Source organism: Python bivittatus, unplaced genomic scaffold (genome assembly GCF_059951505.1).
Source record: "Python bivittatus isolate LINGU-HERP-01145 unplaced genomic scaffold, Pbiv_v1 ctg000510_np1212, whole genome shotgun sequence".
Taxonomy (NCBI): domain Eukaryota; kingdom Metazoa; phylum Chordata; class Lepidosauria; order Squamata; family Pythonidae; genus Python; species Python bivittatus.
In genome coordinates, this window is record NW_028277081.1 from 1,039,813 (window position 1) to 1,053,888 (window position 14,076).

The window sequence follows — 14,076 nt, forward strand, 5'->3', positions numbered from 1 at the left end:
TTTAGCAGGACTGGGGAATGGCACCCTAGAGGTTAGAATGGCTCCTCCAGACTTTTATTTAACTTTTAAAAGGCTTTTCGTCCCCGGGAACTCGAGGCTCTGTGATGCTTGCAAGGGGGAAGGGACTCCCCGCCCATCAGGACGTCCTCTCAAAAAAAAAAAGATGCGCGTTTTGTCCTTTGCAAAACGTTGGGGGTCTCCTGGGCTTCCGTTGCCCTCGGAAAAAAAAACTCGCCGAACATCTCCGGAAGCAATCATCCAAGGAAGAAGGAGCCCTTCTTCCCTTTCCTATCTCTACGTGCACAAAGGACGCCAGCGAGAGGCGTGGTGAGCGCGCGCCCCGCGAGAGTTCCCGAGATCTCGCGAGAGGACGGCCGGTCGTTGGGGAGACCTCCTCGCTGCGCCCGAGAGGCCCGGATGGCGAGCCGCCGCCGCCGCCGCCGCCCGACCGCCCTGAGGCGGCCCCCGAACGGCGTGCCCCGCCGAGCGGCGCCGCCATCTCTTCAGGCCCGCCGAGAAAAGCCGCCTCCGCCGCCTCCGCCGCCTCCTCCTCCTGCTCCGCCACCGCCGGAGGTCCCCGCCGACTTAGCCCCGCTGACGGCCGCCGCGACCCAAGAAGGCTGCGCGGCGCTGCTGCTCCCCCCTCAGCAGGTCAGCGCGGGCGGGGCAATGCAAATGAGCGGGCGGGGCCTTCTTGGGGGCGGGGCCTGGAGTCAGCGAGGAGAAGCTGCTTCCGGGGTCCGGCGGACATTGGAAGCGGGAGGCCGTGGCGGGCAGTTGGGGCCTTATCCCCTCCCTTTGGGCGTTTGCCCGGCCCCGACGAATAAATCAGCCTGGGAGGGACGGGATAGGCCAGTGTTTCTCAACCTTAGCCCCTTTCAGAGAGGTGGACTTCAACTCCCAGAATTCCCCAGCCAGCCTTGTTGCCTGGGGAATTCTGGGAGTTGAAGTCCACCCCTCTGAAAGGGGCTAAGGTTGAGAAACACTGGAATAGGCCATTGCCTGCCCTTTGAGGGCCCTTCAGGTCAGTCCTGCAGGAGCCCCTGTTGTGTTCTTGGCAACATTTTCAGAAGTGCTTTGCCACTGCCTTCTCCTCCTTCCCGGGGCTGAGAGGGAGGGACTGCCCCAAAGTCACCCCACTGGTCTTCATGCCTAAGGCAGGACCGCAACTCACCGTTCCCCGCTTTCTAGCCCAGCGCCTTTTGCCGCAGCCCCAAACTGGCCCACCACACTGCCTACAGGCCGTATTTATTTATTTATTTATTTATTAGATTTCTCCCCCTAATGGGGGACTCTGGGCGACTCACACAAAACATTAAAGCTATAAATGCATATAAATACATAGAACATCAAAATTTAAAAAACGTTACTAAAAAAGAGGAAAAGGAGAGTCCAAGAAGATGAAGAATCTGGGGCTGGAGACAGCAGGCCTCTATGGGGCTAGCCATATAGCCATATAGGGGCTTGCTAAACTTTTGGTTGTGACCCCCAAATCGATACTCGCGGTGCAGTTATTCGCGGACACATTTGCATCTTCTCTCAAGGATCTTGCTGGTTTTATTTATTTATTATTTATTTGTCATATTTATATAGCCGCCCATCTCGCACCAGGTGACTCTGGGCGGCGTCCAACAACTAAAAAAATAAATACATGAAACACTATATATAAAAAACAGTAAAAACACACAAAAACAGGAGGGGATAAAATGGCCATCACAAGTTAGGAAAAAAATGATAAAACTTAATGCTTAATCTTTGTTTATTTTTTGTTTGCTTTTTTTCCTTTTTTTATTTGTGAGAAAGATATACCTTAAATAAGGTGGTTTTATAATATATGTATAAAACAAGGTTGGGTATTAGTTGGCAAAAAAGTTTATTCAGAGGTTCATAGGAACCTAACCCTGTATTTCCCTAGGAGCAATGGTTCAGTATTTGCAATTTTATAGAACATTATTGCAAATAATGAGAATTTGCTGTGTATGTATATGTATACGTATATGCATATGCATATGTCTTGTTTGAAGTTCAGGTCCTTGCTGGAATCCTTAAGTTGCGACTGCAGTCTTCCTTCTCTTCATACTGTTGATCAAAGCTCTCGTTCTTTCAATTAACATTTTCATGAAGGCTTTGAGGAGCAGGGTCATCTGTGGGGAGGGGTCAAAAAAGTCAAAAGGGCCCTCACAGCTGCCCAAGTGAAGCCCCACCTCTATTTTACATGTGTCATGTATTCTGGCCAGCCTTTTTTTTCCCCCCCAACATTTCATTTTTTATACACTCTCAGATCCTTCCCTGAGCGATGAGGTCTGGGTATCCTTGTGATATGAATGATAACCATCAATCTAAGTCAATTCTGCCACCTTTTCAGAGGGTACCTAAAGAACAAGTAGACTTTAACAAATCTATATTTTAGTATTTTGGGGCTTCTCTTTAATCAGATTTTACAGATAAGTGAAGGAAGCTGATGAGAAAAGTCCAGATGGGCGATATTGGAATTTCTAGGACCATCTTTTAAGATTCCTTTGAATGGGGAAGGCTTTCCAGATGATTATAAAATAATAATGATTGGCGGGAGATAAGGGGAAATTGATGGGAAGAATGTTAGATGTGGAGGGAGAGGAGTTTGTTTGTAGTTTATCTCATAAACAGCAGTTCCATCCAGACTGCAAAAAACTTAGGAAAATTCAAAACATTCAAAGAGATTCCAGCTTAACGAACTCACTAATAAATGAGATCTGGAGGTTCACCTGACACTTTCCAAGATTTTGCACCTTATCTTTAATTCTTGCATTACAACTCCTTGCCAAATTCCTGCTTCTCTGCTGCGAGGAGGTTGACACTAATAACATTTGCAGCTTTGTGTTCCCAAGCTTGTTTTTGGCTTCTCTTCCCAGACACTGACGTTCACCGGCAAATGTCGCCTGACGTGCCTGTATGGCTCCGTGCAGGTATTTGGGTTCACAATTGCTCCAGATCAGCCCCCTTACAATCTCTATTCCCCCCACACCTACTGTGCCCTCACCATTGAAGCCGCTGCCTGTAAGGATCCGGGAAAATCTGAGAAGGAGATGAAATTGGAGGCCAAATCCATACTCAGAGCACACTTTGTACCCCACGGTAAGGGATGTGAGGAATTAGCTGAACAGGTTGCTGCATGGAGAACAGTGTGATGTATGGCTCACATTACCCAGAGCTCTCTACCCCCATGGGATTAGGCTGTGGAAAGGAGATGACTTTTTGGCTGGGATGCCTTGTAAATATACAGGCCTATCCACAACCTTCCAGGTACATTTTGTTTTATTTATGATGCTTATATTTCCTTTCTTCTTAAAAATAACACTGAAGAACGGGACCAGTGAAATACTGATAGAAGCAACATAAAAATGCAATAGGCAGCTGTTCTGATTCCATTTATATGGAAGTAGGGAGTCTTAGAGGCCTTAGAAACAGAAGCAATTGTCTAGGCCAGTGTTTCTCAGCCTTGGGAACTTTAAGATGTCTGGACTTCAACCTCCAGAATTCCCCAGCCAGCATTCTGGCTGGGGAATTCTGGGAGTTGAAGTCCAGACATCTTAAAGGTGATAAGGTTGAGGAACACTGGCCTAGGTCTTTGAATCCAACCCTCTGCTCCTTGTACTTGTGGTAGAGCTTGTGTGTGCACAAGGGCTGTCGGATGGCGTGTGTGAGTTGGTGTGTGGTTGGAAACATGAATGTTTTTACAGGACCACCAGCACTTGTGTGTGATCTGGATTTGCAGATACCATGATTTATACTGTTTACTCCAGCGATCAACAGATTCTGAGGTGCATTGCACAAAGCTGTAATGTGGTCTGTGTGGTTTGAGCATAGCATGTGGACCCAGTCACTGGGCCTGTGAATTATGGTTTATACCTTTTTATATTCTGCATACCCAACCGCTTTTGGTTTATTCAATAATTAAGCCGATCGTAGCTTAGTATCATATACGAATCGTAGGCTGAATCTTATAAGTCAGCAACGTCAATGCGATAAATGACAGTAATTTTATGCGAGGCAGTTATTTCTACCATGGACCAACCCCCCGCTGTAAAAGCCCGGCTTTGTGGCTTTCTAAAGCAGCCAGGCCGTCTAATCGGAAAAAGTCTGCCGCTTCTGTATCAATTTCTGGAAGAAGGATCCAGAGTCTTGGATCTGTAGTAGGAGACTGTTGCTATGGAGATCTATCTAGTTTTAGCGGTACATATAAAATGGATGGCTTTATCCTTTGTTTTTCAGAGGCCAGATGCAGGTTGCTAAAACGCTTTGTTCCACACTGCTCCATCGTTTTGCTGGAACACCTGGACACACCAGTGACAAAGTTCGTTCTCAACCACTCTGATTTCTCCCAGATTTTCAGAGCCAAAGTGAGTTCCTAAATATTCATAATACGATATCTTTAAGGCCACTTAGAGTGTTCTGAAGGAAGAGCTTCTCTGTCTGTACCTCCCGATCCAATGAGGCCAGGGGGGCCATTGGTCCCTGGAACCTCATCCCAGAGACAGGACGAGGAGCTGCCTAAAGCATATTGTGTCCAAAGCGTTCGACAGCTGGGCATTGCTCTGCACACGGCAGCTGAAGACCAGAACCATGGCACGCCTTCCGCTGCATTTTGCTCCTATGTGGTTTTGGTCTCCCCCCTGCCCCCTTCTTCCACGGCTGATCCCACTCCCTGCTTTCCTCCCTAGAGACAAGAGGCTTTCTCTTTCATCCCGGAAGATACAGTGCTGGCTTCCGCTGGCCTTGGGAGGCTGGATCCAGGCAGCGGCCTGCTCGTATCCAAAAGCATGCTTTCTGCCATTGGGGAGCTAATCCACGCATGCCAAGGTGGGTAGCTTAGCAGCCTCATTTTTTAACCTCAGCTTTAACCAAGCCTGGGGGTGGCTGGCACTCTGATGACGCTCCCCAAGCCTAATAATTTCGAGCTACCATCAGTGATCTTGGAAGAGACTTACTATTTTCTTTAGGATGAATTGTTTTATTATCTTTCCTGTAAACCCCCCAGAGTTGCTTTCTAACGAGATGGGCAGTGCCAAACTTGACATATAAATATAAATAAATAAGATTGATTTTGAAAGACGTGTTTAGGACAGTCGCGGAGGAGCAGAGCCCCCAGGATTTTGGATGGGTGGGTCTTTCCTTTGTCCAAAGCTTGAGACAAGAGTCCTTAATGCCACCTTTGATCTTGACAAAGCTGTGGTTGTATTTACACCTGTGAGGCTTGACGTAGGTTTATAATCGTTTGCAGGAGTTGACTGGTCACCAATGCCGTGTCACACCTAAAGCTCTTTGGTGCTTGGCTACTGCCAAAAAGGCATTTCCTTGTCTTTTGAACCAATTTCTCCCTGATCCCTTCCTGTAAGGGTGTAGAACGCCCTCTTTTTAGGGTGTTCTTCTAGGGTTCGCCCCCAGGTGCTCTGAAATCTCCTTACGGGTTGAATCTTTGGGGGATTGTGAAGAATCTCACTTCACAAAGATAATCTCATCCATGTTTGCTTGCTTTTCAGAGGAAGATGAAGGCTGTCCTGTTATCTTAGTTTGTGGCCCCAAAAGTATCGGGAAGTCAACGTTTAACAGATACCTGATTAATCTTTTACTAAACAGGTGAGTGGTTTCTCTCTGGCTCTCTTAAGCTTGCTGTGTTTTTTAATTATCTGCGGAACATCTATCTCTTTTTTTTTTTAATTACAGCCTTCCCTGCATTGAATTCTTGGAATGTGACCTGGGGCAGCCTGAGTTCAACCCCCCTGGGTGCATTTCCCTGGTTAAAGTGACAGAACCTCTTTTGGGTATGTGCCTTGGAGAATTCTCCCGAGCCATCTTCCTATCTTCCATTGAAAGAGGCCCTTTTCAAGTATCAGCCTTTCCAAATGGTTTTTAAAAAGCAAATAACCCTGAAAAACTAAGTCTTTTGACATAGGATGTCACAGCTGTGAAGAAAAATGTGGGTGGTAAGGGAGAGGGAGGGGCAAAATAATTACCCCAAAGCCAGTTTTGGTATAGTGGTGAAGGTGCCAGACTAGAAACCAAGAGACTGGGAGTTCCAGGCCTCCCTTAGGCATGACAGCCAGCTGGGTGACTGTGGGCCAGTCCCTCTCTCTCAGCCCAGCCCACCTCACAAGGTTGTTGTGGAGGAAGTAGGAGGTTGGAGCATTATGTACAGTGCCTTGAGTTGTATAAGATAAAGGCGGGATAGAAATCTAATAATAATAATACTGACATTTAGGCTGCAAGGTATCCCTGCACGCACAGAGAGCTTCTTTGTTCCCCAGTTCACCTAACTTAATTGTTTGAAATGAATTATTAATAAGCCAGCATGCTGCTAAGGAAGTCTCTAGCATCCTTACAAAATAGAAATAGCCAGTTGCAGCCTGGTGCTGGGATTGGAAATGGGGTGAGTTGGGATTTGTCTGCTAATAAATGGGTGTTTTGTGGCTGGTCTCGTCTGCTGCAGCCCCCGTTTTGTAAATAGAAAACCCTCAGTGGGAGCCTCTTTGTCAGAGCACCTGGAACATCCACTGGCCGAAAATATTTATAACCCTTGCGATCAACCTGCTGAGCGCTGCAATTTCTGTCTGACCTGCCTTTTGCTTCAGGTCCGCCGTTCACACACCAGCGTCCCCCCCGTAAAATGGCATACTATGGAGACACCTCTTGCGAGCATGACACTGAGAGATATCTTGACACGCTGAAATACGTGTTCAGCGCCTACGAGAGAGACGTCCCTTTGCTGATCAACACAATGGGATGGGTGAAAGGTAGAGCTTTGCTAAGCCAGTCCTTTTCCTGGGCTCCCCTTCCCACTTTTTTTTTTTTCCTTTTAAAGGGTGGGGGGTCTTCTATTCCTCACTGCTCTAGGACCCCCTGGGCACAAGGTTAAGATTTTATAATGACTCCAGAGTCTTTGAAATTAGGGTTTAAAATAAGGATAGCTAATTTGCTTCACAGAGGTCAGTGAGAGAGAGAGAATTTTTGGTTACAGTTCAGTGATGGGGGACAATATCCTTCTTCCCGTTCTTGCTTGGGCCCCTTGACGTTCCTGCTTCCCCCTTTTTGTGGGAGAAGCTGAGCTGAAGGTGTTTCCCACTTTGTGTTTCCAGTTTGCCACTCAGGAGAGGAAGAAACTCCCAATTTTAGAACCTTTCCAAAGGCCGCATCCTTCAAGTTATAACAATTCTGTGGCTTCAGATACTTTGAGTTTATTTTCCAGACTTTCCTGCTTCTAATGCTCCTGAGCCACCAGAAGCATCAGTCTGTGCACCTCCTTTCACCTCCTAGTTTCTGACTCTGCAGCTTTCCCCAATTTTCAGAAAAAGCTGCTGAGATAAGATAGGCATGTCGACAAGGCAGACGGTTGCATCCTTTGTGTGAATTCTTTGTTTCTGGTTCGTTCTGGCAGCAGCAACAGCAGTCTCGTTCTCCTACCCGCTTAATACGGGCTTTGTTTTTGCTCCTGGCTCCAAGGTGCCGGATTGCTGCTCCTGATCGACATTATCCGGTTGCTGTCGCCCAGTCACGTCATTCAGATCAACACAGACGACTTCAAAGACATGCCTCAGCTTTCTGCCGACTATGTTCAGAGCACCGCTGGCCTGCACACCAGAGGCAAGCCATGCCTCAAAAGGAAGCATCCGGGGGAAAACGGGGAGCGCTGCCGGAACCAAGGAAGCTCCTCCACTCGTCAGCCTGGGCATCAGTTGCTGTGCGTCCAGGCAAAGTTTCCAGGAGCAGGAGTCCCCGGCATAGGGTACGTATCAAATCATGGCATGGAGTGACGGAAAGGGCAGCAGGAGAAAAGGATTCAGATCTTAAACGTTTTCCTCCTGCTGACCTAATCTTGCCTTTTTTGCACATCTGTTATTTGGTAGATTCTCTTTTCACTGGGGAATCCTCGGGGCTCTCTCTCTCTCTGTGTCAGCCCTTTGAGACAGTCTGGGTCAGGAAACAGACCCCCCAGGAAGTAGTAAGACTTACTTTGTTGATATAGGCTATCGTAACAGAATCGTGAAAGTCTGACAGCATTACCCCTTCCTTCCCACTTATACCCAAGAGAATCAAAGTGGGGCAATCTTGAGTTTCTTTCTCACCCTTCCTGTTTTCTGGGGCTACGCTCACGTTTCCCTTATGGCTGCCCCATGTTTTCTTCAAGGCCAGCTCTGTATTCCTCTACATTCTGCTAGAGATGCACTATTAGTGTTATTAAATCCCTGCATAACATTTTGGATTTACTGGACCCCCGTTAGGTAGTTCTACCTCCCCTTCCCTCCCCACCCCCTGGCATTTTCAGTTTTTTGAGAAGCCTGGACTGTTCTATCCTTTGCTTTTTCTGCTGGTTTACACAGGGGCTGCTTCTAAGCTCTCCTTTTAAAAGATGATATTTCATTCATCTGGTAAGTTACATTTGTCAACTCCTTGGCAACTGTGCCAATTTCAGGAGGATAGTCGGGGGCTGATAAATGGATGGCACATTGGCCGGCTGTCAGAGAATCCCTGTTGCCATTGCCAGAACAGCCTTCTTCCCTCTGGCATGGCAGATTGGATCTCTGGGCTGGATTTAGCCCCAAGTCCTCCAGTGCCAGGAGGATTGGCACTTCTGATACTCTGAACAGAAGTAATTAAGTTTCCCCTCCTCTGCGTGCATGGTGCTTTGAGCCAAACTTAAGAAAAGGTGCACTTTCCTGTCTCACCTCGTCCCTACGAAATGGCACGAGCAATACTATAGAACCCATTTTCCACACCCTTGCAAGAAAAACGTGCCTGGTTGTGGACTTTTGGAGTAGCGCCGCAGAGGTTTTAAAGTTGCTTTAAGTTTCACTTAGCAAAGACCTGATCTGCCAGCGTTGTCTTTGTGACGTCGTCTAAATGTCACCTGTATTCAGATCGATAACGTGCTTGTTGAAACTGCGAGACTCCAGCTGTGCAGAGAGAAAAGGGGTGGGGGGGCTTCACGGATTCACAGCCAGCATCAGTGGATCGGATACAACAGCAAAAAAGTTGCACATCGATTCAGTCTCAGAAGAGGCCCAAAGGCAGGTGACAGGGTCTGCAGTTCTGTTCGGCTGCTCTCCTGTCGCACCCCCTTTCTGCATTCTCACGTGTTGGGGAAAACGCCCTGGAAGAGCCTTTTTATCAGCCCGGAGCTTTGCCCTTTATTTCAGCAGTAGAAAAAGTGAGCGGAGCTGCACGTGATGACCACTAGGCGGCAGCGCAGTCTCATCCTTATTAAGTATCCTCTCATCAGTCCTACATAACCAGATCTTAGTCTGTGGCAGCTGAGTGGACTTCAGCTCCCAGGATTCCCCAGCCAGCATGACTGGCTGGGGAATCCTGGGCGTTGAAGTCCACACGTCTTCAAGTGGCCACAGTTGAGAAACGCAGCTCTGTGGGGTTCAAACCAGGAGTTCAACTCACAGACCCCTTGTAGTTTAGATTATTATATACAGAGTGTTCATGTTGAGAGTGCTCAGCCCCATATTACAGGAATTTGTTTGTTTGTTTGTTTGTTTATTTAACAATTCTATATGGCTGCCTGTCGTCCCAAAGGAGCTCTGGGTGGGATAGAATGGTGCATACCGTCCACCTTCCATTAAGCTGTGAGAGGGAGTTAAATATACAGATGCTACCTTTGAAGGATGGCTGTCCAGCAGGTGATCTCGGGGGCAATGAATCCAGTCTTGTAAATGGCAAAAAAAGTTCTCAGCCCGCGTTATTCATTTATTTATGCATTGCCAAAAATTGCAAGCTGCCCAGTGATGACCCTAGGCAGTTTATAGTGATGAAACGTAATAAACGGAAAATGTGTTCATCTTTCAAATCCTCCCAGTATAAACCATTGTTGTTGTTCAGTCGTTAAGTCGTGTCCGACTCTTCGTGACCCCATGAACCACATCGCGCCAGGCCTTCCTGTCCTTCACTGCCTCCCTGAGTTTGCTCAGTTTCATGCTCATTGCTTCAGTGATGCTATCTAACCATCTCATCCTCTGCCGTCCTCTTCTCCTTTTGCCTTCCATCTTTCCCAGCATCAGGGTCTTTTCCAAAGAGTCCACTCTTCGCATTAGGTGACCAAAGTATCTGAGCTTGAGCTTCATTATCGATCCTTCCAATGAGCAGTCAGGGTTGATTTCCTTTAAGATTGACTGGTTTGACCTCCTAGCAGTCCAGGGGACTCTTGAGTCTTCTCCAGCATCACAGTTCAAAGGCATCAGTTCTTCAGTGCTCAGCCTTCTTTATGGTCCAGCTCTCACAGCCATACGTACATATAAACCATATCATGTCACTAACCTGAAACCTATAAATCACAATCCAACAAACTTGAGAATCAGCCCCAAACTGTGGCATCATGAAAAATCAACCATGCAGTGTAGATAGTAAGGAAGGTGACCTTGATGGAAATGTGCAGTCAGATTTGCTGGATTCAGTTACTATAGCCAATAAAGAGAGTTCTGGTCTTCCTGTGGAGTTGATTTTTTTTGGTCTGGCCTACCTGGTGGGGCTGACATCAATCTTGCAAGTCTGATTGGGCTATACCTCCCCCCTCCCTTCTTATTCCCCAGTGAATTAGGGACACGTGTCTTCTCCATATTATTTTGTTTTCGGGGCTTAAAAAATGTTTCAGCACCCTTCGCCTAGCTAACCATCTTTGCCTATGTCCATCAAAGTCACTACTCTCAACCGATGGGGACCAAACTCCAAGCTATCCCAGAATGTTGGAATCTTTTCCTTTTCCGAGGTGGGGACTTGGGCATCTCTTCCTGGAACAGTTTCCCAGGACGGGCAGATTCCAGTTGGGAAAGACCGTCCAAAAGGCAGCAGGGAGCTGGTACATGCTTGTGGGAACAGGCTACGATCGTAGCTGCCTTTTCTGGATAGTCTCCGAGGTAGCTCCAAGTAGAGCTGGAGGTACCTGCCAACGCATTTGTAAGCATGTGGTGAATAGTTTAAAGGGTCAATATGCCAATGTTTGGGGCCATTCTGCCTTCTACAGGAACCCCAATAATTGTCTCGCTACCCCTTGGGATTAATGACTACTTTATGGGTCTGTTTTAGCGGTCACAGTCAGCATGATACAGAGCTTGGACAAACTAACGCCTACCACCCCCTTCCCATCTTTTTTTTTTTCTGAAATAACTTTATTAGATTTTTAAAATAAAGAGATAAAAACTAACCAGAACGAATAATGAAGATAGAAAAGAGAAAAAGGTCAAGAATGGAAAAGAAAACAAGGTCAAAAGTACAGGAAAAAAAAGGAAAATGACTCCCGACTTCCTTTTACAACAGATATACATAGCTTTAAGCACTTACTCTTAAGTTAACAGCATAACTTTCATTTTTTTTATTGTCTACTATCATTTCTAGTCATCACATCCTCACATCATGATTTCATTTTTTTTCTGTTTCACACAAAACGTCCAAAAAGGGGTTTCCACCCCCTTCCTGTCTTTGATGCACCTTTGCTCTGGTCCTTCCAGGCGAGCACATAGCAGTACCCTGCGGAGCGTCACCATCGTGGGATACCTGGGGCAGCTGCAGCCTCCCACCGTGGAATCAGTGCTCCCTCTGCCCAGCCTAGTCCCCTATCAGGTAATGCCCTGCCTGGGGTGAATCGCAGGTCTTGCCGTGCAGAGTGAATCGAGACTTTCTCTTCTTTACCTGAGCAAAGAATTCCAGGCGGCTCCTGGAATTCTTTATCTAGCTAGCGCTGTATAATAATTGCAGCTCTCTAAAGATGCACAAGGTTTTCTTCAGTTCTGCCACCCGAGTGACTTTCTGAATGCATGAAGTTGAAGACCTCCCTCACCCCCGCTTGTTCCTACCATAAATGGAGGTACTGTTTTGGCCTCAGTGCCAAACATTGGTTTGATAATGTACTTAGCCCCCCAAAAAGCCTAACTGACCGCCCGCTGTGCTCTCGGTTTCCTTAGGTGCCCTTCAACGCTGTGGCCCTCAAGGTGATCCATGTCGAGGTGGCTCCAACTCACATGTTGTGTTCTCTCAATGCCAGCTGGGTTGGCCTCTGTCACCTGCCAGATGAGATCTCGTGTAAAGCAGAGGGACCAGTGGTGTTGACGCAGACGCCCATCTGTGATTGCCTGGGCTTTGGTAAGCAAGCTGATTTGCGTTCATTTATGCATTTATTTGGCTGAACTCAAGAGCTCCCATAATCCACATGAGAGGCTGCATAGTCGGTAAAGAGGTAATTGCAAAGAACGCAGTCCGAGGAATGCCAGAAGAAGCGTTTTCAAGATCTGTATGATGGTTGAAGAGTAGAATTGAAACGAATGCCACTGAGAAAGTAACAATGAAAATAAAAAGGAAATTGTAAACGCCACGAAAAAGGAAAAGGTGGAGGGAAAAACAACATGAGCGTCAGTTTTTTAAATGTGTAAAGGAAGCGAGCTGCTTGGTACCTCGAATCCCTTTTCTGACCATCATTTTCTTTCTGGACATAATTTTGATACTGTACTGTAATTGGTTTATTTTAGGGTGGATTTATTTATTTTGGGTGGGGGTGGCTGAGTGGTGCTTCTGACTGCTGGCCACCCAGAGCTTTCAGAAATGGGAAGTGTCCAGATAAATGAAAACGGAAATAAACATAAAACCGCAAAATCCATGCTCTCGCCACGATGCTGCCTTGTCCACTTCCCAGACAGCATCCTTCTGCAGAAAGTTACGGTCGCCAATCCCTGCTTTAAATCCTGTTTTTCTTTAGACCTAAGCTTTGCATCTAACTGCGTTCTCCTGCTCAATAACAGAAGATTGAAAGCTGAGGTTTTATTTTTAACAGGAATTGTCCGAGGGGTGGATATGGCCAGGAAGCTTTATTACATCCTGACCCCGGTAGCCCCAGAAAACTTAGGACGGGTGAACTGTTTGCTGATTGGAGACATCGCTATTCCAAACTGCATCTTCCTGAACCAAGTAAGTAGATGCTGGACCGCTTGAGGCTGCAAAGAGGAAGGAGGCTCGTATGTCCATCCCAAACGTCAACAGGCCGCAAAAAGCAAATCTCTTCTCATCTCTTCTAATTCTCTTCCCACCTTTCTTTGTTTTTAGACCGGGACTGGTGGGGAGATCCCATACGTCACCTCAGAGTACAGCTACGACATTTCCGGTGCTGGGAAGTTGAAAATTAAGAAGCATTTGCAGAGGAGAGAGCACCGTTGCCCGTGAACTCTTCAGGACGCAGCGGGCCTTCCCCGGCGAGCCGATGTGGCATTCCTTACCCTCGGTGAAGTTCTGATCCACGCTTCTGTTATAAGTGTATTTTCTTCATGTTTTTCAAATTAAAATGTTTTATATAAACTTGGCGGGTATCCGATTCTCCAAGTCCCTCTGAGCACCGGGGAAGGCTTTTAAATCAACCCCTTTGGCCCGGGACAAAGTTTTTGACCTCAAATGCCCAGCTGCGGAGGGATTTAAAATGTCCAGCCTCCTTTTCTTTTTTTTTATTTTGGCTGCACATCATTCTGGCATCTAGCTTCCTTTATCCTGAAGAATTAAAGAATTCAGCCAAGGAACTATAACTCACTCAGATCAGCTCTTGATGGTTTTAATTTGCTAACTTGCAAGTCAGGGACTGCCCCAGTGTAGCTGCTGTTGAGAGGCTGTTCCACCTGGCTTGATACTTTGAAACCCGAGGTGCAATCAGAAAGTGCGCGCGTAGAGGCACATGTATTCTTGCACAGCACAGCGAAAGAAAGAGGTAACGCATCTTTTGTCACCCTCAGGTCAAGGGCGGGTGGCTGTGAATTTCGGCGGTTTCTTGTGACGTTTTAAGCACACACAGTGTTATTTGCATCCTCTCCAGATGCACCTCTGCTGCTAAATTGTGTCAGTTAAGGAGCCGACGAGGTTGGTGGATCTGTGTGTTACGGCAGAATAATAGCATTGCACTGACTGTTCATTTAATCTATAATCTGTTTTTTTCTTTCCAGTACTGGAAAGGGATTGCGTAAAGGGGCCGTTTGTCTGCCTATAAGCAAGGAAGACGAAAATAGAACAGGAACAAATTTGGTGTAGCAAGATTGGGTTTCAGAAGGAACTGGATCTGGCTGGGGGCTGTGG

General features: G+C 46.9%; 1 protein-coding gene across 1 annotated transcript; it reads left to right on the forward strand.

Moving 5' to 3' along the window:
• The first annotated feature begins 342 nt into the window (after positions 1–342).
• Positions 343–13,315, forward strand: NOL9 (nucleolar protein 9). The gene is made up of 12 exons (XM_088147588.1): positions 343–651; positions 2,892–3,114; positions 4,252–4,379; positions 4,701–4,839; positions 5,520–5,616; positions 5,704–5,801; positions 6,609–6,770; positions 7,477–7,759; positions 11,481–11,592; positions 11,934–12,111; positions 12,797–12,930; positions 13,066–13,315. Exons 1-12 carry the CDS (start codon positions 418–420, stop codon positions 13,180–13,182), a joined length of 1,905 nt encoding a protein of 634 aa, XP_088003714.1. The 5' UTR covers positions 343–417; the 3' UTR covers positions 13,183–13,315.
• The last annotated feature ends 761 nt before the right edge of the window (positions 13,316–14,076 follow it).

Bases quoted from the DNA above. Each gene is read 5' to 3' on its own strand.
- NOL9 (XM_088147588.1), top strand. From the start codon at position 418: ATGGCGAGCCGCCGCCGCCGCCGCCGCCCGACCGCCCTGAGGCGGCCC. The intron at 3,115-4,251 runs GTAAGGGATGTG...TTTGTTTTTCAG, and splicing joins AGCACACTTTGTACCCCACG to AGGCCAGATGCAGGTTGCTA. The intron at 11,593-11,933 runs GTAATGCCCTGC...CGGTTTCCTTAG, and splicing joins CCAGCCTAGTCCCCTATCAG to GTGCCCTTCAACGCTGTGGC.